General features: G+C 42.3%; 1 protein-coding gene across 1 annotated transcript; it reads left to right on the top strand.

The window, feature by feature from the left end:
• Positions 1-1,303: 1,303 nt before the first annotated feature.
• On the top strand, positions 1,304-21,884 carry UNC93A (unc-93 homolog A). Its single transcript, XM_032185231.1, is given in 15 exon segments — positions 1,304-1,541; positions 2,088-2,147; positions 4,736-4,885; positions 6,903-6,980; positions 6,982-7,020; positions 7,022-7,086; positions 7,874-7,994; positions 7,997-8,105; positions 11,096-11,209; positions 13,775-13,878; positions 13,880-13,992; positions 15,134-15,156; positions 15,159-15,269; positions 16,774-16,906; positions 21,530-21,884. Coding segments are annotated over 13 exon segments (1,449 nt in total). The 5' UTR covers positions 1,304-1,541; positions 2,088-2,147; positions 4,736-4,798; the 3' UTR covers positions 21,882-21,884.
• The last annotated feature ends 1,185 nt before the right edge of the window (positions 21,885-23,069 follow it).

Here is a 23,069-nt window from a genome sequence, read left to right on the forward strand (position 1 = left end):
GTCCCATGAGGAAAGGCTCCTGAAGAGTCCTACTGACAGAAATGTTTAACAGCATTGAAGCCTATGGCCTGCACCCTCTCTGCTCTTTTTCTGTTTCTCCTCCCTATTTTATCATGAGTTAGCTCCCAGTGCTGTAGACAAGACTTATCTCCTCCTCTTCCTTGATGAAGCGATATTCAAATTGCAAAGGGTCCTAGTGAGTTATTGAGAACAGTTTTGAGGGAGGAGGGAGAGTGACCTTAAAGTCTAAAATGAGTGTAACAACCAGTAATTTTCAGGTGACTCCCTTAAGAAGCAGAAAGTCTGATGGCACTCAGGAGGTGAGGTAAGGAGGGAAAAGCAGGAACATTAAGGTGGGGAGATGGCCAGGGAACACCAAAGCACTAAAGGAGGACAGGATACATCAAGGACAGAAGGGAAGATTGAGACAGACAGTTTGCTGTCTCCAGAGAAAGACAGAGGACATCACCAGGTAGGATTCAGACAGAACAGGTACGCTGATGCCTATGCAGCCATGCATGCAGCAGGGGCTTGGGAGAACAGGTAAAAGGACACTATCTGTGGATACATTGTATGGTGGAAAAGGATCTGAAGGGAAAGAAGGAAAATGCAGGAAATTTGGACATGATAGCTGAAATCCTGGAGGAGGCTGGGGGATGTTTGGGCCTTTGGGGGAGCACAGGAGCAACTCATACTGCTGGCACCTTTGGTGCCACAAAAATCATATTCCTCTGACGTGGCGGGCAAAATGAGTTTCACTGACTGGCAGCCCCTTTCAGTCCTACCTCTGGGAGAAAACAGCTCTTATGCCTTGATTTGCTCAGCTCAGTATTACGAATCTCACCTCTGAGCTGTGAGTCTCTCCCAGCATTTAACAGCCTGTGTTTTCAAAGGCCTCCGACCACCTCACCCCCTTCTAGCTCCCAGCCAGCGCTCACCCTCATGGTAGAGCCACACAAACACAGAGAGTGATCTTAACCCTCGGGGACGTAAACACCTAAAACCAAGACTCCTGGGCCAGAATGGCTGGGCTTCACAAGGCATGCACCTCATGTGCAGCCGGTCCTGTCTCAGCTCCAAAATCAGCAGGACACCAAAGGAGGTGAAGGAGGAGGGGAGAACAGAGCAACATGGCTAGCCTTTCACAGCAAAAAAGGAAACACTGTGCAGGCAGCCTGGGCCAAGCAGCCCTGAATTTTAATCAGCCCCTTTTCATCTGAATGGAGAACTTGGGACATTGGTCTGGTGGGTGGGAAGACCGCAGGCATTTCAGGACAGGCTCATTCCTGGGAGAGCAGGGTTTTGGAAAAAGGACTGGTTGCTGCAATTAGACTTCCATGGGCATCTCCTAGGAATCAGCAATGTTCTCCTACACCAGCTGCAAACTGTGAAAGATTTCTCCTACCTGGATCACTTTACGTTGCCCCATGCGTCGGCCTTATGATTCACAGGTACCCCACTCTCTGGAGGAGTAATTTCTTTCATCAAGACACTCACACTGCTACAGTTCACGAAGACTGTCCTCTGCCTGACAGCCTCAGGTGAGTGTTTGGGATGGCGGTAGCTTAGTCAAAGGAAGGACCTGACTGCCCCACAGAAGTTTCTAGGTAGAGAAGCTCTTGTGTCTACCAGACTGGATTAAACAGCAGCAGCATGGGTTCAGCCTGCTGGGAATGTTATCCAGGTAGCTCTCTGCAACCTGCCAAGTAAGACCATGCATTCTGCTGGCTGTGCCACCCAGCACAAGCCAATATACTAAGGGCTTTGCTGTAATGCTACAGCTCGAGACAACAGGCTCTGTCCTAGTGTTCCCCTCCAACACATCTGCAATGCCTTCACTTTGGAAAAAAGGCAGGAATCAGCTTCCTTTCTCCAGGAGGGAATATGCAGGCTGTCTCCCCTCACTCCTCTCCCCACCCTTGTGTTTGGAGACAGCCACGGGCAAGTACTTGTCCTCGGTACCAGCTCCTTGGAGACCAGTGCCAATTATGTCCAGCTGAGAGCAGCTCTTGCAACATTTGCAAGATGTTGCAGGGGTGGCCAAACCATTGTCCAGGCAGCATAAAAAATATTCATCCTTTCCACAGGTAGACTCAAGGGACTAGGAGCTAATCAATTAACAGCCTCCAAAGGCAGAGATTCCTACGGTGAGTATTCTGGGTTTGGGGTTGTTGTTGTCATTAAATTAATTGCTTCAACGATATATCTAACCAGGAAAGATGAAATAGGGAAATGAAAAAATAATTATGAAGGTAAAAATGAAAATATTTATAAATTACAAAAAAGACAAAACCAACATAAAGATTACCTTCTGCTGATATGATCTTTTAAGCAAAGCCTGCCCTCATCTACACTGAGAAAATAAACACAGGAAAATAAACACGATGGGCTGTGGGACAGAGCCATGAATTTAACTAGCCTCTTCTATCTCTGTGTTTGTGATCGTGCTCTGTGGGACGTTTCAGTTTGGTGACTGCAGTCTGCCATGCGAAAGCTAAACCCAAAGTGCAGCACACAGCTCCCGAGGCTCACTTAATCTTGGTTAGACTGACAGAAAGAATGAAAGAGGTGTCAAGGGTGATGCACAGCAGGCCTGCTGGAGACACTGCTGCCTGGTACCTAAGAAGAGCTCCTCAGCCTTATCAGATTTCTGTGGTAGAGACTGCATTCCTAGGGAGAGGCTCAGGAGCAGGCAGCTGGCTAACCCAAAGCTCTGGGCAAGGGAGATGGAACAGGAATAAACGTCTTTGATCAGTTGAAAGGGGAAAAATAAAACCCAAACCCACCATCCCCCATAAGCTCAGGAGTTCAGAATTCCTCCAGAACAGAAATGCTGATCGAATAATCTATCCACATTGCATTTTAAAAATAGTGTCAAGTTATTTTTTTATTTTTTTTAAAGCTGTGCTGTCATTATTGCTAATGTCAAGAAAGAGCAGTGAAAATAAAGGCTTTTAGAACTGAGTGTACTTTGCACTATCCTTGGTTCTTGTATCTGCAGGAGCAGGTGATAACTATGCTTTAGCTTAGGACAACTGTTGTTTGTGCATTTGCTCATTCACTTTTTCAGGGAATGTGACCTCAGCTCCCTAGAATTTTGCATAGTATTTCTAAGGTATCCAAAAAAGAAACAAAAAAACATGTTATCATCGGGTGTAAATTTATTATGCAGGGATCTGGTCTGGGAGATTGCTGGGGTCCATAAACCTAAAAAGATGGAAACCAGGAGGCCAAAGTAGCACCAGTTTGGTTATAAGCTTTGTAGAGGATTAAAACCACTGCAAAACTCACATTGGACTCACATTGTGATCGAATTGAAACTGTTTGCATGCTGAGCATGGCCGTCTGTAAAATAAAAAGCCAGTATTTCACTTTCTAGACTTGCAATGTAGAAGTACCATTAACAAAAGGGAATTAAAAGATTATGTTTTCTGCATTATTTCATTCCAGAAGATTATAAGACAAAAGAAGAAAATGAAAAGGCAAATACTGGAATTTTCTCCAAAGGAGAAACTAGCTGTGACCTCTTTAATGTATTAAATGAATTAATGCATTACAACTTCCTCCCCTCACCCTCGAGTGTCCCTCTGGGGAAGCAAAATTGTGCCATCTAGTGGGATTTAGACCAAGCCAGTTAAACTGTGTATTCTCACTAGACACTGTGGACCCAGGTCCCTACAACCTCCGCTTGAACATGTTCATGGTGTGGCATGGGTCTTGGATACCATTTTGCTTCTTGGTTCAAATCCCTCCCCTGCTAAGGCTGCAGGAAGCATTTGGAGGGGGGTCTACTCACCCTGCCTGGCTTAGGGGCAGGGGAACCTGTTGTGTTCAGAAAGGGAGTATCCAAAAAATGGCCAGAATATCCAGTGTGTCACTAACAAATAGAAAACAGGGAGAATAGGGAAAAACAGGGGCAAACACAGCAGGACACAGCAGAAGATGGGGGGACTTCTTGCCCCTTGAGCCAGGCAGCACTGGGAAGGTAAAATGCGTTTCCAAACTGATACTTTTTTCCAGGTGCCAGAGATGGGCAAAGTAAATGGCTTTTTAATTTATTTGCTAGGTCCATGTTTCTTCTTATTGATGGGAAAGATGAGAAAAAAAAGATTTTCATTACTACAACTTGGTAAACTTAAAACGTCAAAGCCATTTGATGTGGTTCCCCTGTAGATGAAGGAGCTGCCATTTGCCAGACAGCTAGCAATGTGTTTTGATACACTGCACAGCTATGGAGCTGCTGTATGCAGATGAGACTTTAACACAAACAATCTCATTTCCTAGTACTCTTTTGTAACCTTAGTTAAGCAATAGGTCTAATATAGATTTCTGTATGATCTTTTAATCTTTGCCCTTTATGGATTGGTGTATCATTATGCCAGACAGGCATTTAACTGCTTGCAATTTTTTTTTCTCCCATGCTAGTGATAAGGGAGAGATATATATATCATGTATGGCTGCAATATTAAAATCAGTCTGAGTATTACAAATGACTTATATACCTGAGTATCAAACGGGAATCTAATAAAACCTGATAGATGTCCCTTGGGAACACTCCTTATTGCCTCACAAGCACAACAGGTGAATGAGTAACAGCTCCATGAAGAGTTTTCAGTATCGGAAAAAGTAAAGTTCATTGGCTGATCCTCAAATAATTAACAACTCTTTCCTTCACAAATGCAGTGAGAAGTGATCTTTTCCAACAAAACATAATCTGTTTTCCTCCATCTCAAAGCATCCCCTGGAATAATTGGATCAATTCTGTGATCTGGGAGACCCTTGTCTTGCTTGAATCAACATGGAAAGGAATCTTAAGAACGTTTTGGTCATTTCTTTTGGATTTTTACTTCTTTTCACTGCTTATGGAGGGCTCCAGAGTCTGCAGGTAAGTGGAGCATCTCCCACAAGCTGGCAGGACAGCTGGCCTGGAAGTGCATCAGCTCAGCTGGTGGTGTGAAATCCCTCAGTCCATGGCTTCCATGGCTTCTGCAAGGAAGGTATGCACTTATTTTTTTCCTAAATTACATAGGGTAGGACATCAGCTTGGCACAGGTTAGTATCCCTCACCCAGTTCCATAACATCTGCTAAATAGATGATTTTAATACTTCTCAAATAGATTGAATAGTTGCATCAGAGTACTTTGTTTGAATCCATATAAGCTGTTGAATGAAAACTAAATTTCTCTGAGATATTTCACAGAAGATATTGAAAAATTAAAAACAAATTCCTTTTCTGGAAAGGGTTTCTTCTGAATACTTCTAAATTGCTATAATTTCAATATTATTATAATACAGCAATGTTAATAATAAAAATATATTCCCACCTTATAAATAAAGTGAACATAAAATAATATAGTTTCATGAATGTAAACACTGTAATAAAAAAATTATATCAAAGGCAGCCACAGCTTGTACTGACATTAACATCCTAAAACATAGTACAGGAGTTTGTAAATGTCTTGAACACTCAGCATAGCGTACCTCAGAGCTGGCTTGTTTAGCATAGTAAAGAAAAATAAAATGGTGGAGGGGATACCATTGCTTTCTATGAATACTTCAGGTTAGATAAATGCAAGAAGTTTTCCAGACTGCTGGTCTAATGATAAACGAACAGATATAAGCCATCCATGACCAAGGTTAGGCAGGATCTTAAAAGATATCCCTGAGCAATTGGGTTCTTGAAGGATTTTCCAACCAGTGTAGGAATCTCTATGCTTTAAAGGTGGAGTTTGATATGTTTATTCAGGCTTCTTTTTTTTGTGTAATATAATACAGTTTTCAGTAACAAGGAGCACAGCTCATTTCAGGAGAGGTCCCCCCTAGCTCTGCACACCTGCCTCTTCTCTCCGAGATCAGTTTATATTTGCTAAGACTCAAATTCCGAGCTCGGGGAAGATCTGCAAAAACAGTCCCAAACGGATGGAGATGTTACGAGCCAGGCAGACTAATGAGAGGGGCAATGGTAAATCCAAGACATCACAAGTCAGCCCCACCATCTGAAGCCATGTTGTTCAGGTGAAGTGCTGCAACATGGATGTTCCCTCACCTGCAGCACGGAGTGGTGCTGACTTACAAAGTAGCTCTCTTCCCCCTACTTTTTATCTTGGAAGTTAAAGACAACTTGTTGAGACACAATCAAAAGAAGGTTACTTTATTTTATTGTAGCCTTGTGGGAGAGGTGCTGAAATCAAGCACCATTTATTTCAATTATTTCTCCCTCCCAAAAATAAAAACAAACCCTCTAACAACTAAGCTAACCATATGATTTTGAAAGCCTGGCTCCTAATTTTTGGGAAGTCGTAGCTGACAAAAGCAGATACTTGATATGTTCAAAATGAAAGCTCTGTGATCAGGGAGTCGCTTTGCCTGTTGACAAAGCAACTATTCCAGTCCCCAAACACACTGACACTGCTCAACAGAGGAAATCCCTCCTCACCTCCCTGTCCTGTATGGCCTGAAGAATTTAGACAGTATTGGACCTGCAGTTCGAAGTAAAGAATCTTTCACTGTTGCCAAGTCAGCCCTTGCAATACAGAGCTAAGTATATTCTTGCTTGGGGCAAAGAGAGAAGGACAAAAACAAAAAGAGATTATCCTTCATTTAGGTTGCTTTCAACAAGAAACTCAAACAATTTACGTTTAAATAATCCAAGATTGTACTGACCAATGCTTTGGATCTGAGCAATCCTCATGTGGTTCAGTACTGTATATTCATAAAAGGGCTATCACTGTGAGAAATAAGCATCAATGCACAAGCAAAATGCTCTGGGGAAACGAGTTGGAGACTGGGGGAAGCTAGGGCTGGATATTACTATTTCTGCCTGAAGCCACCACTCTGTACACCATAGCAGCATACACCTGCTGTAAAATCTGTCTCACCCGCCTGTTTTTGTCCTCACAGAGCAGTCTCAAACTCAGAGGAAGGCCTGGGCGTTTGCTTCCCTAAGTGTTCTCTATGCTGCTCTTATCATCTCATCCATGGTTTCTGCCTCCAATCCTCATCAAGAAGCTGGGCTGCAAGTGGGACCATCGCAGGCTCTATGTGCTGCTACATTGCCTTCTCCTTGGGGAACTTCTATGCTAGCTGGTAATGAGTGCTTAATTTAAGTACTTGAACCCTCTCTATTGTCTCTGGACTAGATAACAGTTAGGGCAAAACTCTCTTTCTTCTCAACCCCTACCCTAGCTCCAAGTTGTGGATTTAAAAATTAAATTGCCAAAGGTATTGTCTACAAGGAGTAGGGATAAATAAATCCAGTAGCAGCTGGAGCAGAAGTGAGAAGCTGCGAAAAAGCCAGAATGAATGCATCCATGTATCCACCTGATGCTGCTTCTCTAAGCTCATATATGTAGCAGAGATTTCCCTTCGAAAGGAAAAAAAAAAAAAAAAAAGTTAATTGAAAATCCAAATGACTGTTTGAACTATTTTTGGAAGTATCAAAGGGAAAGCTGTTTTCTAGTCAGTGTCTCTGTGAGCAGAGGACCACATGAGGATGCATGTTCCTGCCTCGCCCTCTCGGAGGTGGATGAGCAATTTGTTTCTGCTCTCTGGTGAGAGGGATGGAAATCTGCAAAGAAAAGATGTTGCAATCCATCATCTGAGGGGCAAGTGCAATATAATTCCCAATTACAACAGGATAGGGCACACACATACCTAGCCAGCCTAGCCTAGACCTAGCCCCTGGACACAGCTGGGAGTGTTCAGATCCTAAGATCAGAAAGCTGACCCTTTCTTGGTTTCACATCATTGATTTGTTGAATCACACACAGGATAAATCTATTTCTTTGGTGTCTATTTTTGCCTCTGGAACTTTGGGCAAATGATTTGGGTGATAATGGATGATAACCACACTAAATAAAGTGTTCTTTGGCAGGTACACATTAATCCCTACCTCTGTGATCCTGGGCTTAGGAGGAGCACCACTCTGGTCTGCCAAATGCACTTACCTCACCATTGCGGGCAATTCATACGCTGAGAAAGCAGGAAAAAATGGGAGAAAGACATTATCAACCAATACTTTGGGGTCTTCTTTCTGATATTTCAGTCTTCTGGAATCTGGGGAAATCTTATCTCATCCCTGATATTTAGCCAGGCTTCCAACAAAGGTAAAATAATTTAAAATGTTGGCAATTCTTTCTACTATATCCATCAGCTACTTTTAGATAGCTAAAGGTAGAGTTCTGTAGTTGAACTACTGACCCTCAATTTCTCATCCTAGGCAGTGAAAACAAACACTTCAGATACGAATTATCTCATCTGAAGGCAGGATGTCTGAAGTATGATTGGCTAAATTGCTCTCTGAAATCGCCTATTTTCTATCAGCTCTTCATCAGCTATAAACAGAGTTCAGACAACTAGATCACTAAAATAGATGTCTATTGAGTTCCTTTTGAATTCCACCCCTGTCTTGTAAAGCACAGATCGGCTGCTGGCAGGGACAGTCTTTCGGATCTAACTTCTATTTAAAGTGGATTTAAAACAAAAGGCACTGGAGCTGCCTTTCGCAAAGCTTGTAGTATTGAATTAATTTGCTGCTAAACATTCACGGTTAGTCAAGCTGATGTTGATGCTTTACTGAAAATTAGTGCTTTTCAGAAATGTCAAGAAGAAACAGAAGTAGCTATGGCATGAGTTTGCATGCCAGGGCTCCTCCAGCATGTTTCAGGTTCAGGCAGCAGATGTTGATGTAGCTTGAAGAAATCACTCAACGCACTGCCCTCATTTCCAAGCTTGTAATTGGCATCAGCTTTTAACTATGGCAGTTTGTGAAGATAAATTAATACTTGGACACCACCTTAGAGATTCAAAGTGCTATGGTATATTATAATTATTGCAGTCTCCCAGGCTTTCCCTATTCTGTCAAAGTCAGAACAGGATGGACATGGAAGAAGCTTTCCATATTCACTGCTACTATGAAAAGCAAGAAGTTACCTCTCTTCCCTGGCTCAGTTAAACTGTACGTCCTCTGGGGGGATTCACATAGGGATTAGGTTAAGTTGTCAGGGAGTTGGCATCAGGATTTAATCTTTGAATCCTTGGCTATATGGGCAAGGTAGTTGTGACACCTGTGGAGAATCAGGCTTCCTTTAAACCCAAACACCATCAAAGCAGAATGCTGAAGGACTTTATCACTTTGAACAGAGCCTTGCTGACCTGATTACTGAGCCACACGATATCTCAGGAGGGACCATATGCTCTGATTTCATTTGCAGGCCAGGAGGATTTGGTGCAGCTGTGGGGTCTGCAAAAACATTTTACTCTTTGTTGTCTCACAGTACACGTCACGTTAAATGATGTTAATAAGAGGATTAAAACGCTGTCTGTCTTGTAAATCCCCTCCTAGTTTTACATGCGGGGGATGTTCCTTAAGTCCAAAGAAACTCTTAACTTTTACTTACTTTTTGTCAGCTACATGGGATTTCAGGGAAGGCTGTGCTCCTGAGAGGTGTGCAATGATCAGCACATCTCAGTGACAAGCAGCCATGCTACAAGTTATACTTCCCAACCATGCTTGTCAGCAGGACTAGGCTTTAACCTAGAGGGACACTGCTGGCTGGGGTAAGGGTCTCCAGGCACTCAGTTCTTTGCCCTCCCTCTAACAGTGTAGCAAAGGCACATACCTATACTGCCACTTCACATGTGCTTAAAATTCATGGAGCAGTAAGAAAGATACAGTAGCACCTGCAGAATCAGAATGCATTGACATATTGCCTGCATCACTGCATCTAGACTCAGCAAGCAAGCTGCTTTGTGATGCCATGCTACATCAATGTAAGTTGCAAGAGTCATTGTCTCTCATTCATCGATTATTATAGCCTTATTTCAAAAGAATAGAGCATATCCTGCCTGGCACCTTCTATACCCCTAATTACATGTGCATTTTCAGATGATAGATGAACAGATAAAAAACTTGGTTTATGCTCTTTCTATGATTTACTACTGTGAGTCACTTTTTCCATATCATAACTTGTCTGAGGATCTGTTTTGTCCAAAACCACGCAGAAGTAGCCATTGGCAATAATAAAGTAATTATTTTCTTTATGTTATTAAGCTTAATCTGGTATTGAATCTAAAGCTGTTTATGAAACTGGTGAACAGCTGCTTCGCATCGCAGCAGCACTGATTGGAAGCAATGGGGAAAAGCACACTAAAAAGTAGTTACTCAGTAACTCAACTGAAAAATTACAGATCAGGCCCCTGTTTAAGGAACCAGCCAAGGTACACCATATTGCCCTTTATTATGCTTGGGCCAGTGACAAATTCTGCAACAAAAGTACTGAAATTATGGGTTTTGAATCATCAATTCCCACTGCACAGCTTATTTGGGATGATGCTTGGTGTCAGTATTTTGCCTTTACAGACAGGGTCCTGGAGGAAGTGGGCACAGTGTGACGGGGACACATGGGGTGTGTGAGTGTGCACACGTGTGCCGCTTTGGCACGTGCCCAGCACAAGGCTGAAGTGATTAAACAAAGCAAAGGTCTTACTCCAACTCTGCCAAGCTGGTCTGGTTTCAAGTATGTTCTCAAATAGTAATAAAGCCCGTAACAAAGCCAAGAAATCCGGATTCTTGGAAGATTGCATGAACGGGTGATCATAATTTGAATTAATAAAGCAGGAAGATGTCCTCAAGGTGGTTTCCATTGCTATAACGTATGCAGAAATTACCTGGAGAGGGACAGTGTGTTCTGGCTGTAAGAGCTGAGGTCCAAGCCATTCGATGCTATTGTGAACTGAGGGACCTTTCCGGTGGTGCATTATGATTAAGAAGGTACTGATACATACTGGAACTTTAAATGCTGCAATCTGAGATGGGATTTCAGACTTAAGCCTCTGGCTTTAGTCCACATCTCCATGTAACTGCCAATTCAATGCTCTGTTTTGAGCAACTTGTTCCATTAAACCAAATTTTTGTGTGTTAAGCTGGGTTCTGAAGTTAAATGCCCTCTAATTGGGGAGGATTTGAAACCATGACTAATCACCAAGTGCTGGATTCCCTTCTTATTATGTCCTTATATCCAGTGTCACTCATCTCAATGTCTTCCTCTGTCCTGCCTTTCTTTTTGATTCTTACTGAAATAGTGGAAAATCTCAGAAGAAAGCCTAGCGTGCTGCGGAGCACATGATTGCATGAGCGAGGCCACTAACACCACTGCATCAGCAGGACCCTCTGAGTCCTTAAATACACCCTGCCTAGGGATCTACACTGGTAAGTAATCCACACAATCTTTAATGAAATATCACTGATGAGGAACCCACTATTTGTGAATCCAAGCATCATTTTGCAGATTAAGTTTCCAAATTCTTCCTTCAATCCAATTTGCTAAAAGAAGTACGATATGTTAGAGCTGTAAACAACTCCTTCCTGAAGAGTTTCAACATGCTGTGTGCCAGTGCCACATCATTTTTGCCTAAAGGAGCAAGGCGCTTTTCACCTGGAGTAAAGCTGAAGCCCAGTATGCTGTTCCCCATAGGACTGTACTGTAATTAGAGGTGGGATCGTACCATGGCTCCCAGAACATGCAGTCATTTAGAGGGGAGGTTTTTGGATCCCTGCTGAGATTTTACAGCTTCAGTCATTCTCAGCCTGTGATGCTTGAAATTTATAATACATTTGGTGCGAAAGGCGAAGATTAAAAAAGCAGCGCTAGGCGAATTGGCATGTCTCTCGTTTAGTAATGACAGCTCCAATAGACCTTCCTTGCATAAGGCTAGAAAGAAATCAAAGACAGGGAAGGTTGATGCCATCAAAACTGGAATGACAAAAATAGATATATAAGGATTCATTCAGGTGACATCTTGTAGCAACGAAGAAAGTTCAAAATGCATTCTGCTCAGAACAGGTTCATCTCTAGATAACGGGGAAGTATCTTAGCAAGGCAATATGTCAGCATACCTCTGTTAAAATATCTTCACAGTCTCTGCCACACATATATGCTCACTATTCTGGGACAGAGGATAGAATTTGTCATATGCCATACAGAGTGTATGCAACCCAGAGCCAGCACTCACCAGACGAGTCCATCACAACAAGCCCTCTCTCTTCCCAAACCTCCATTCCTTATCGGTGAGAAAATGCAAAGAGTATTCCCCCAATTTCCCTTACAGAGTGTGCTGGAGCTGATGCCTTCTGTAAAGGCAGGTTTGGCTTGCAAGTTCAAATTAAATTTGACGACTAACATATACAGCACTCCCTTAGGCTTTGCTCATGCAAATGAAGCAACCCTGCTGTCTACTGACCCCTGCGTCAGTGGGTTTCATTTTCTTTTAAGCTTTTAATAAAAGATATGTCTTTTTCCTACCTCAGGGGAAGCCATATAGCTAGATATTTCATTTACAGACATTTTTAAAACATCTCCCTATTTGTTGCTGAATACATGTTTTGCCAGGTTGGGTGGAGCCAATAATGGATAAGTCTCCTGTTGTTTATTTTGTGCATGTTTCTATTTATGTTCATACCAAATCATTATTAAGCCATGCAGTTACTTATCTCCTGTAATCACTCTTGGTTCATTTGACATATTTGTAAGAATATTTGTTCTGTAAATGTGGCACATCCTGCTCTCATCCATTTAAGTCTTGCAATCAAGCCTATAGACACTAATGAACACCCTGGCAGAATATACACCTCTTAATGGTTTGCAGTCCAGCCACAGTGAAGAAACAGTACGCTGGAGAATATATTTTCATTCTAGAAGACATTGGTGAGAAATAATAAACAATTAGAAATTGAGGCAATTTAATATAAATCTGCTAATGTATTTGGACAGTAAAAGTCATCAGAAAGTAGCACAAATATAGTCATATAGGAGGACATTAAACAAGCCACATGGGTGAGAAGAGAGGCTTGGTTTCTCCTCTTATTCTCTAACTTCCACTTGTTTGTATGGATGGATTTCTAGGCTACATCAGTAAGAGAGGAAACACAGTCATGCCTTGTATCTGTCATAAAGCAATCAGTTGTCAGTCTGTGTGCTTCGTGTATATTATTAGCTACAATTATCTTCCTGATAACATGAACAAAATCTATTGATTCACTCCACAAGCAACAATGTAGACTCATACACACACAATCATTTTTTAATTAACTATGCTATGAATCTTTTATATGCTGCTTCTGCTAGGAAATGATAGGTTTCAAAGCTGTACTTGTGTCTTTTTCAAGTCACCCACAGTGGTTCACTGTCAACTTTAAAACACCCACATATTTTTTACTCAAAAGCTCTGCTCAGTGCTGACCAAATAGATGACCAAATAAAGGGCTACATGTACTGGGATCCAAAGCAGCGGTTCTGCTCTAGTGCTTTATTTTCTTTCCATGTAGTTGAAGGAAGATCTGCCCCCAACCATGAGTTCCTTGGCACTGAAAGTGAATATTCCTCACTTGTGTTGATTAAAGCTTTTTTGATAGATCCAAAGGGAGCTCTTTCTGGCCAGCTCCCCAGCCCCATGACCCCTGGCCTGCCCTGGAAGGGTGAGCCATCACCCTCGGTGGCCGTCGCAGCTGGCATGGCGGCTGTCACAACAGGCGAGTCACAGCTAAGCAGAGGGGATTTGCGAAGTGCACAGCTGTATGCTGAAGATGCAAATGTAGATCAGGCCTCCTTGTTTACACAGAAATGGCCTTTACACTGAAGCGGAATCAGATTAATCTGCCAAAACATCCTATATAGAGAGCTAAGCACTAAGTCAGAACAATAACAGCAACAAGCGATTTCCCATCCTTTCCAGCGTTCCTCATTTTTTTTCATGAACTTTTTGTTTTGTTTTGCAGCTAGTGGTGTGCTAGCTGTGTTGCTTGATTGTTATATTTCTGGACCAGATCAATCTGACCAAGCAGAGACTGAGAAAGAAATACAAAGACACCATCCTTTTGGTCTACGTTCCTAGCACACTTTCCAGCACCTTAAAAGATAAAAGACAATGCCTTCTAATCCCTCTGACAATGTACAGTGGTTTGAACAGGGATTTCTTGCTGGTGACTACACAAAGGTGTGGATGACAATGCAAATCTATTTCTGTCTGATTGTTTTTTTTGTGCCTTTGTGACTTACTGTTACATCTGATCTATATTTACTTGTTAAATGAAAATGTTCTCAATGGTGATTTGTGGCTAGCTAAATTACTCCTTACTTCTACTTGAATGAACTCTGAGTGACATCTTCAAACACAATAGGCCAGCGGTAAGCATGTCCCTTGGAACAGCCTTAAAAAGAGCACAGGGGAGAGCTTAAGTCATCAGTGGAGGACACAGCAGAGAGCTACATGTTCAAACTCTTCGGCTTGTTGTAAATAACAAACTGGGAGAAAAGCCAGAAGTCTGCAAAGCTTTTGTATCTTCCTTCCTTCTGGTTTCCGTAGAGTTTCTGTAAATGCAAGTCAGCACACATACCACATATTTTATTTTAAGACCCTTTACAGTAAGAGGGCAAGCCCTCAACATTGCTGGCTGAAAGCCCTCACCAGTTGCTAGCGCAGCAGGTCCAAACCCTGACACTGAAGTGATCAAAACCTCCTCTGCTCCTCCAATTCCTCTCCAAACTGGACATGTAGCAGGTGTGCTTTCCACATATTTTGTTGACAAAGCCTCCAAAGAAAGGGGGCAAACTTCCTGAGCTGCTTATTTGAAATCTAAGCTTTCAAACCTTGCATATAAGTAGACGGAAGAGTGCACCTGCTGCTGTGTTTGAAAGAATTGAGAGGGGCACTCCATGGCCACATCCAGTGGCTGCATGCTCTTGCAGGTGAGGGTCCTCTTCATTTCCTGGGAGGTGCTCAGTGATAACCATAGTACCAATTGTTGATCTTCAGATCTTGAGCTACAAAGGGAAGGGCAGAAAGCTAGTGCCACTGCCAGGAGTTTTATTTGCACAGTGAGCAGTGCCCCAATGTTTTCCCCAGCTTGTTACTGCTCTGTTTGCATAGCATAGGTCTGACTGGGAACTGGGTTAGGAATATCACTGCTGAAGGCCAGCTATGTCAGTACTCCAGAGACCTGTCAGCAAACTCCGTAGCTGTGCTCCTTTGACCTTGTCTGTGCTGGCTATTTACTAAATACACAGGCTAAGACCCTTGAACCTAGCTGCATATTTTCCCTGAAGCCAATGTGTCACCACCATCTCTTCTCTTGCAGACCATATGTGACCTGTGCCCTGGGGAACACTATGTTGGTTACGTGATGATCTGCTTTTCAGATGTGAATTCCCTCTGCTCTCTGCTCTTTGGAAAGATCTCTCAGTTCACGGGTAGAAAACTCCTTTTTGCATTAGGTATGTAAAGGTCACTTGAAGGACTGATCACCTCATGTAATATATCAAATCCAGTGCTCCCCCTTTTGTGTGCACTACAAAAGGAGAGCTCCCTGTCAGCTCTCAATTAAAACCAAAGTCAATTGGGGGGCAAACTTAACTCATGAGAAGAGAGGCAGCACAGACAACCACTGTGTTCAAGTCACTGCCTTACACCACTTTGCTGGTGTAGTTAACCCTGCTTTTGTCTACTCAGAAAGCGTCCTACAGCTTTGATGCTTTATAGCTCTAATGCAAACAGTGATAAATAATCTTACAATGCAGATACTGAGGTCTACACTGTACCTGAGAAGGACTTCTCCATTGGGGTGAAACTTCCTCACCTTTACGGAGTGAAAGGCAGTGAGAATCTAGTAAGATACACTGCTGGTTTGAGTCTCAGGGGGTGGTGAGCCAAGAACTGTCAATAACCAATCTAGGAATTTTAGGAAAAATTTAAAAGGTTGGCCTAGTGTCCTTTTCACTGCTGTTCTAAAGGGTGAAAAAATAAAGTAAAGGGTCATATGCTAATGTGTCAGGCTAAAATAACTTGACCGCCTGTATATGGAACAAGCAATGTTCAGATTGCCATGGGAAGAGATTTGTATATTTAATAACCTCTCCCTCTCCAGAGAATGCTCTTACAGGAAGTAATGGAGGCAGAGAACACCAAGAAATGTTTAATTTCTCATCCTAGTATCCACGGACGTAGCTATGCTGAGGTGTAGTGATACTTCCATTACACAGACCTCTATTATTAGAGACCTCCAGCAGAATTTTAAACCTGGGCAAGGAAGAAGAAATTTAGTGTCCTTTATATTACTGTCACTATTCAGTGATTGTGTCTACATGCATTGCATTCTGTAAAACTAATTTTATATGTAAAAAAAAGCCAGCAAATTAAAATCCCCCCCAAAAATAGCATTACTAATGCAAGACCTCTACCTCTCAGTTCTGTTTAATAGTCTTGTATTCAGACTCTAAAGGTGTGCCCGTGACAGAGAAGAGCCAGTTACTCATTTACATACTGCTTTTAAACAGAAAGACAGAAAGACAGCAGCACTCTAGACATCCTTAATTGCCTCCTTTAGCCCTGAAACAAAATCTGTGTTTAAGGGCTACCTAAGGAGAGGTGACCAGTGCTTCCTCTCCTTGCCACATGCCTCGCATTCGATTGTAGGGCTTTCAGCAGCCCCTTCTGCTGCCGAGTGGCAGTTCTCCTCCTCTGGGATATAAGCCACACCAGCTTCCAGGATCTCTCAGTTTAGGACACTGCTCAGAATGATTAAACTGAAGACTGCAAAGGGATTACATTGTCTGGTATTTCATGTGATATCAACCCAGTCAGCACAAATCTCTATGAACCAGAAAGATTTTAAGATTACTTTGTGCTTTAGTTGGGGGAAGAATTTTAAAGTGCATCTACTACTATGTGTCCTGTTTATACTAACATTTTTATTTCTCTTCTTTCTTTCTAAATTGACAGCCACAGTTACAAACACTGCCTGCATAATAGCACTACTGCTGTGGAAACCTCATCCTAACCAGCTTGTTGTATTCTTCATATTCCCTGCTCTTTGGGGCATATCTGATGCCATTTGGCAGACACAAACTAATGGTAAGTCCTGGTGACAATGAAATGAATTCTCCTGAGATATAAAAATTCACATTTGTATTTATAAACAATCTGGTTTAGAACGTGCATAATAACTATGATGAGTTTAAGACAGCATCTGAAAGAAATATGTTAGCTCTTTGGAGACCTGAAGAAATAAGAACAAGTTAGGAATAAGAAAGTAGAATACTCAATAAACCTTTTTTTTTTTTTTTTTTTTTTTTTTTTTTTACCAAAATGAAGAGCAGAACATTGCAGGAGATAATAGCAGATATTTAGAATAAATATTCTGGAGGAATATTTGTGCAAGTATTTCACAGAAAATTAGAAAATTCTGAAAAATGATATATTTTGTCTGTTGTAATAAAGGAGAGCACTGAAAAAAGGATCAACTCAAAGATCAGCAACAAAAGAAGCAGCAAATTGGCTGTTAGGAGTTATTAGACAAAAACCAAGGGAGAAAACCACAGAGAGCAATATTATGCAACCATGTAAACTCATCATTCATGCAGTTCTGATTTGTTCCATTTAAAAATCATAATCAAATGTGATAAGGTACAAGAAGGCAATAAAAAGGAGCAGAGCCTTGAGACACTTCCATGTGAAGGAAGACTAACAAATTAGAATGCTTCATCCCAGACAAGTGATAAGTATGGAAAACAACCAGTGAGATTATGAATAGTATCAAAAAGGTGGTTAGAAAAATGGTTTATTCAGTATTTCACTCAATAAGAGTAAGTGTTAACAAATTAAGTTGTCCCATAGCAGCCCTCATAAAAAATTAATGAAACGCTTTTATTCACACATCACATACTTGAACTATGGTATTCACTGACAAAGGATTTACAAAAGTCCCAAAACGTAAACAGTTTTAGGCTGGGAATTACATCATTTCAGGGAAAATGCTCTTGGGGGTTACTAAGCCTGGTGATCCAGAGGAAACCTCCAACACGAGAAAGTCCCCTTTGCCTTTGATTGCCAGAGTCAGAAGACCATCAGAGGGGAAAGATCACTCTGTACTTTCCTCATTTCTTACCCTAGGAGTCTGTTACTGGAAGGCTATGGTTGGACCTTCCTGTCTGATGCATAGCAGTTGTCCTTATAATCTTTGTGTTCTTCCGCTTTGTGTCCTTGGCACAAATTGAGTGAAATTATTATACACCGACAGCTTAGATACTGAACTGATACAAACTGATTTCCATAAGGATCCTTGAAATTCATCCCTCACCAAAACTAGAGGAAGTGCTCTTCTAGAGACTGAAGAAAGACTACAAAATGCTGGAGGGGGCAAGAAAGAGCCATAGTCTCTGATGTCTTGAAGTACAGCCTGCTAATGTCTGTCAGTCCGCAGTCTTTTTAAGCCAACACCATAGCCTGTGTCCGCAAGATACAGTTAAATTCCTCTCCCACCTGCTCCATATTTTGATTCTTTATTCATATTATTTTCCTCCACCTCAGATTCATACTTGGCAGATACTGTAGGAATACACATGTGACAGACACTAGCTCGCTTGGCCCACATCAGCACGTGTGTCTGGGCCTCCCTCCCTCTGGTTGCATTCAGTAGATGATGATTTGATTTTGCTCACTGGACAAATCAGTATGTTCCTCCTACAGAGCCAGAGGGAAATCACCACAGCCCTTTGCCTGGCACTTACAGCAATCGCCTTCACCAGTGTGTGTAGCAAACAAAGAACTGACCAGTCTGACTTCTTCCTTGTCCTTCCAGTTGCCTCCAGGTCATATTCCATGGAGCAGAGCTGGTACATGAATCAAGTGACACCCTCTCAGCTTCTCTCATCTCAACCCACAGCCTTGTGCCTTTGACTTTGGCACAGTTTTAAATCAGTGCTCTCATTATTCAAGGATCACAAAAGGAGAGCATCAGTGATAATCCACCCTCTCTGAAGAAAAGCTGTTCATTCATTTCCTGCTGCTTCTGCCCACAGTCTCCTGGCTGTTCATCTATCTCCTTCCCAACACTCTTGAGAAACAGGATTTTAAATCTTCCACTGTGATACAGGACCTTCCCAGTAAGCCTTGCCCTCAGACATTTCACTCCCTTGAGGACACCTCAGTAAGGTCTTTATGCCTGAAGAAGGGGCACCTGGTGCCCTCACTAGGAAAAGTGATAGTGCAGAGGACCTCAGTGTCGGAGACCAAGGCTGGGAGGTGGCTGCAGTTCCCAACCCTCAGACAAGGCACAAATGGTGGATGACTCTTCATTGCTAGTGAGCCCTGCAGTGATGAGACAAGTCTGACCCCTATTACAGCACTGTGATAGGTCATCTACATTCCCAGATTCCTGCTGGATACTTACAATAATTTCACATTTGTTGCTAACTGGGAAAAAATAACACACAAATGTTCTAATGTTTGTACAGTATCTGTTTCTTTTGCTTATCTGCAGCTTCTAGTAATAAAAGTGCACAAGGTTTGCACTGTCACAGTGATGACAGCAGACTGTGCAGTGACATGAACTGCATTATGCCTGCAACCCGGAACAGGATCTGCAGTTTGACATGCCCATTTAGGACAAAATCTCTTCACCCCTCCATTAGTTTTATACAGGGCAAACAGCATTAACATCATATGAGAAATTTGTGACTCCAAAGGCTATGAGGTGAGACTAAGACCTCTAAAATAGCATTAGGGACTAAGATCTGTGGTGCTTCCTCAGGCAAGATCCCATGAATGCCCCTTCCGTCTCAGTAGATTACCACTGAATACATAGAAAGGCGTTGTGCTGCATACCTCAGGCATTTTATGGTAATGAGAGATGGTTTACTTTGGCCTGCTGTGGATAGTTAATGCTGGAGTTCCCCTAGAGGATATATAGGCAAACAATAGATGAGTCACTTCATCTTGTAAAGGTTTCCTAATATGTTTGTGTACGTGTGAGTACTCATTTATTTCCAGTGAAGCTGCTTCGTTGCAGAGTGTGTAGTGCCCTCTCTTATCTAAACTGAACACAGCTGCTATTATCACCTTCCTGGCAATAACTGCACTGCGGGCACAAACAACTGTGCAGCGCAGAGCTTATCAGGTAGACCACAGAAAAATAAAGCTCCAGCCTGATGTGTGCCTCTAGAAAGGATGTGAATCAGTCTGGAAAGTTTATAAACCTGATTCAAATTATTTCCAGCAGTCCTCTTACATATCCATGCCTAACAGTACCAGAGAAAGGGAAGAGATTGTAGGAGTGGGTAAGCAGGCAGTGGCAAGCAGAATGGATATTTCCATGAAAATGGGGGCTTGTGGCTGCCAGCAAGAATTCAGACCTAGTGGCCTCTGCACTCAGCCAGCGCAGCTTCAGCCAGGCAACTCATGCCATGCTGCCCTCAGCAGTGTTTGTGATACAGACAAATGTTTAAGTTCAAGAAAAAACTTGTGCTCCTTGATAACTGCTAGCTGATAGCTGTTATATGCATCCAGGAAACTAGAACCTCCCTGCCAAGTTGACACTTCCACACAGTTGAACTTCAGACTATAGCTTCCCACTCAATTCTCTCATTGCTTTGATCCAAAATGAAGGCTTCATAAGAAGGGAAAAGAGGTGCCAGCTGAAACCCAGAACCTTTACATGTAGAAATGTCATGGCACTAGAAACTGTCCTATATTAAACCCTTCCCACTAATGTGCCGTTTGCCATGCTGTTTGCCATATGCCATATATAATCTGCTGTTTGCCATGTATACATAAATCCCGCTTCAGAAGAAAACACAGGACATATTCGCAAAGTCTTGTTACATGAAACAACTTGTACTTGCTCATTTATTAGGTAAAACTATGAAGGATTATCAAATAAATTCAGACAGTTTAATGAACTAAGTACCTCTTACAATGCACTTATCCAACTTTTCCATCACATATAAATTGAAACAATCAGTTAATGTCATCTTGTAGCCATCAGGAAGCAGTGAGTTTTTACATGCAGATGATGTCTCCCCCAGGGTAACAAAGCTGAAAGGTTAGTTGAACCTATCCAGAATTCTAGAGAACTTTGTACTCTTTGTCTTTTGGCTGAATGTCCATATTCCAAACATATGTGTTCTTAGATACAGAAGTGGATGAGAAGGAGTCAAGGTTCATCAATTCCTTCCTGCTCACCACAGCTGACTCAGTGGAAATGCTTGATTCTTTATCACCACTGATGCTAGCTCAGCATCCAGAGGAAAACAAGTCCTCTCCTCTTCCCTGGGTGCCTGACCAGTCAGAGCTGGAGGCCAGAAATCCTGCCTGAATCCCAGCTGTGGGTGTGCAGCTGACCAAGCTCAGTGGGAGCTTTCCAGGGAATATGAAGCATTTAAGGACTTGGTCTACAACTGTCCCTTTTCTGGCTATCATTTGAAAAAACAAACTTCCTGCTACCTCACTTCAATAACACACAATCCTTTCTTCCTTCCTCTCATTTTCTTTCCCCTTTTTCTCTGATTTTGCTACTTTGTCATTTTGCTCTTTCACTTCTTATTACATTTCATATGAGTAAAAAAATGTTCCAAGACGAAGCCTCAATTTTCCTTCTTCTGACATTTCTTTATTTCCCTCTCATGGCCTATTTATCCCTGTTGCAGAAAATATTTGTTTCAAATTTAACCTTCACAAGCTCATCTCCTTGATTTCAGGAACTCTATGGTGTTTTATTTGAGAAACACACGGAGGCTGCCTTTGCAAATTACCGTCTGTGGGAATCGTGTGGATTTGTTATTGCCTTTGGTTACAGCACCACATTGCAAGTCTACATCAAACTATACATTTTACTGGCTGTGCTTGTGTTGTCTATGGTCACGTATGGAGTGGTGAACACCTGGAAACTAAGAGCTCCCCTGGGACACCTACTGCTACAAAAAGGAAAATGTAGGACCTCACACCCAGGAAACAAAGATGTAACCCAACAGCATCACAGTAATCGAGGTCATCTCCGCCATGTCTCCATGGGTGTTCCAACAGGTACTGTTGGAAAGAGGATAAAGGCATAGATGTCAAAGCCACTATAACTACAAATGTCTTGGATTTATTTTATTTTATTTTTATTTTTATTTTTTTTGACATTTCAAGCCTTAATAAAGGAAGATTATCTGACTTCACCCTTTCAGGTGACCAACTAATTGTTCTATTTTTTTTTTTTAATTAATAAAGTCTTAATAAATGTAAACAAGACTCTTGAAGTTTTCATGTATTTGTATTTGTGGATTAGACCTGATACTACAGGTTTGTAAACAAACCTGTAAATCCTACATGCAGTGTCTGAAGATGACAGCACCTGGAGTTGCTCAGCTGATTGCAAAGAACATGTATAATATAATAATATCCATGATCTATGATCATGGAACCACTATTTATAAAGATGTGTATTGTTCTCACCCTGTGTTTTGTAAACACTTGCTGTAAATAGCATTATGGTATAAGCTGGATATATATATAGTTTTTATCTGAACACCACAAAATGCACCAAGTCCGTCAACTTGTCTTTGGTCAGCAGACAGCTGTGTCTGCAGTAAAAGTTTAGCAATGGTATCACAGAAAAAACATGCCACAGGGATTTTGCTGCATAGCGTTCCAAACCAACCTCAGGCACAAGTTCATCTAGGAACACCTCAACACTGAAACACCAGAAACAAAACGATGGTTGAGGCCTCTGCCTTCTTGGCTCAGGGGAACTGCCTGGGCCCCCAGCAGGGCACCGGTGGATTCACCCTTCTTTACCCCATGTTGCACTACCACACAGGCTCTGATCTCTCCCACAGCCACAACCATGTTCAGCCTGTAATGAAGCAATAGCTTTTAACTGTCCTGCCTTTGACTATGTGAGGCTCGTGGCAGCAGGTGTAGCCAACTCAGTGGACACAGGCATTGGGGTTTGAACCTGCTCCAGGATGGGTCCTCCCTAGCCATGTGGCTGAGACCTTCAGGAGCTCTACAGCTGGCAAGGGGTGACGAAGGCTGGTGATGGCCATCTCCTGAAAGTGCTCCCGGTGCCCTCAGTCTGAACTGTGGTTCCCTAGAGGTGTAGGAGGAGGGTCAATGGGACAATGAGGACGTGGAGTGGAGCCTGGCCATTCTTCCCAGAGAGCTCACAGCCTGAGGCTGCCACACCCAGGACCTCTGCTGAGGAGGCAGGTGTTGGGCAGCCCATGCCTTACGGCACCACCTGACACCTAAGACAG

This window comes from Aythya fuligula, chromosome 3 (assembly GCF_009819795.1).
Source record: "Aythya fuligula isolate bAytFul2 chromosome 3, bAytFul2.pri, whole genome shotgun sequence".
Taxonomy (NCBI): domain Eukaryota; kingdom Metazoa; phylum Chordata; class Aves; order Anseriformes; family Anatidae; genus Aythya; species Aythya fuligula.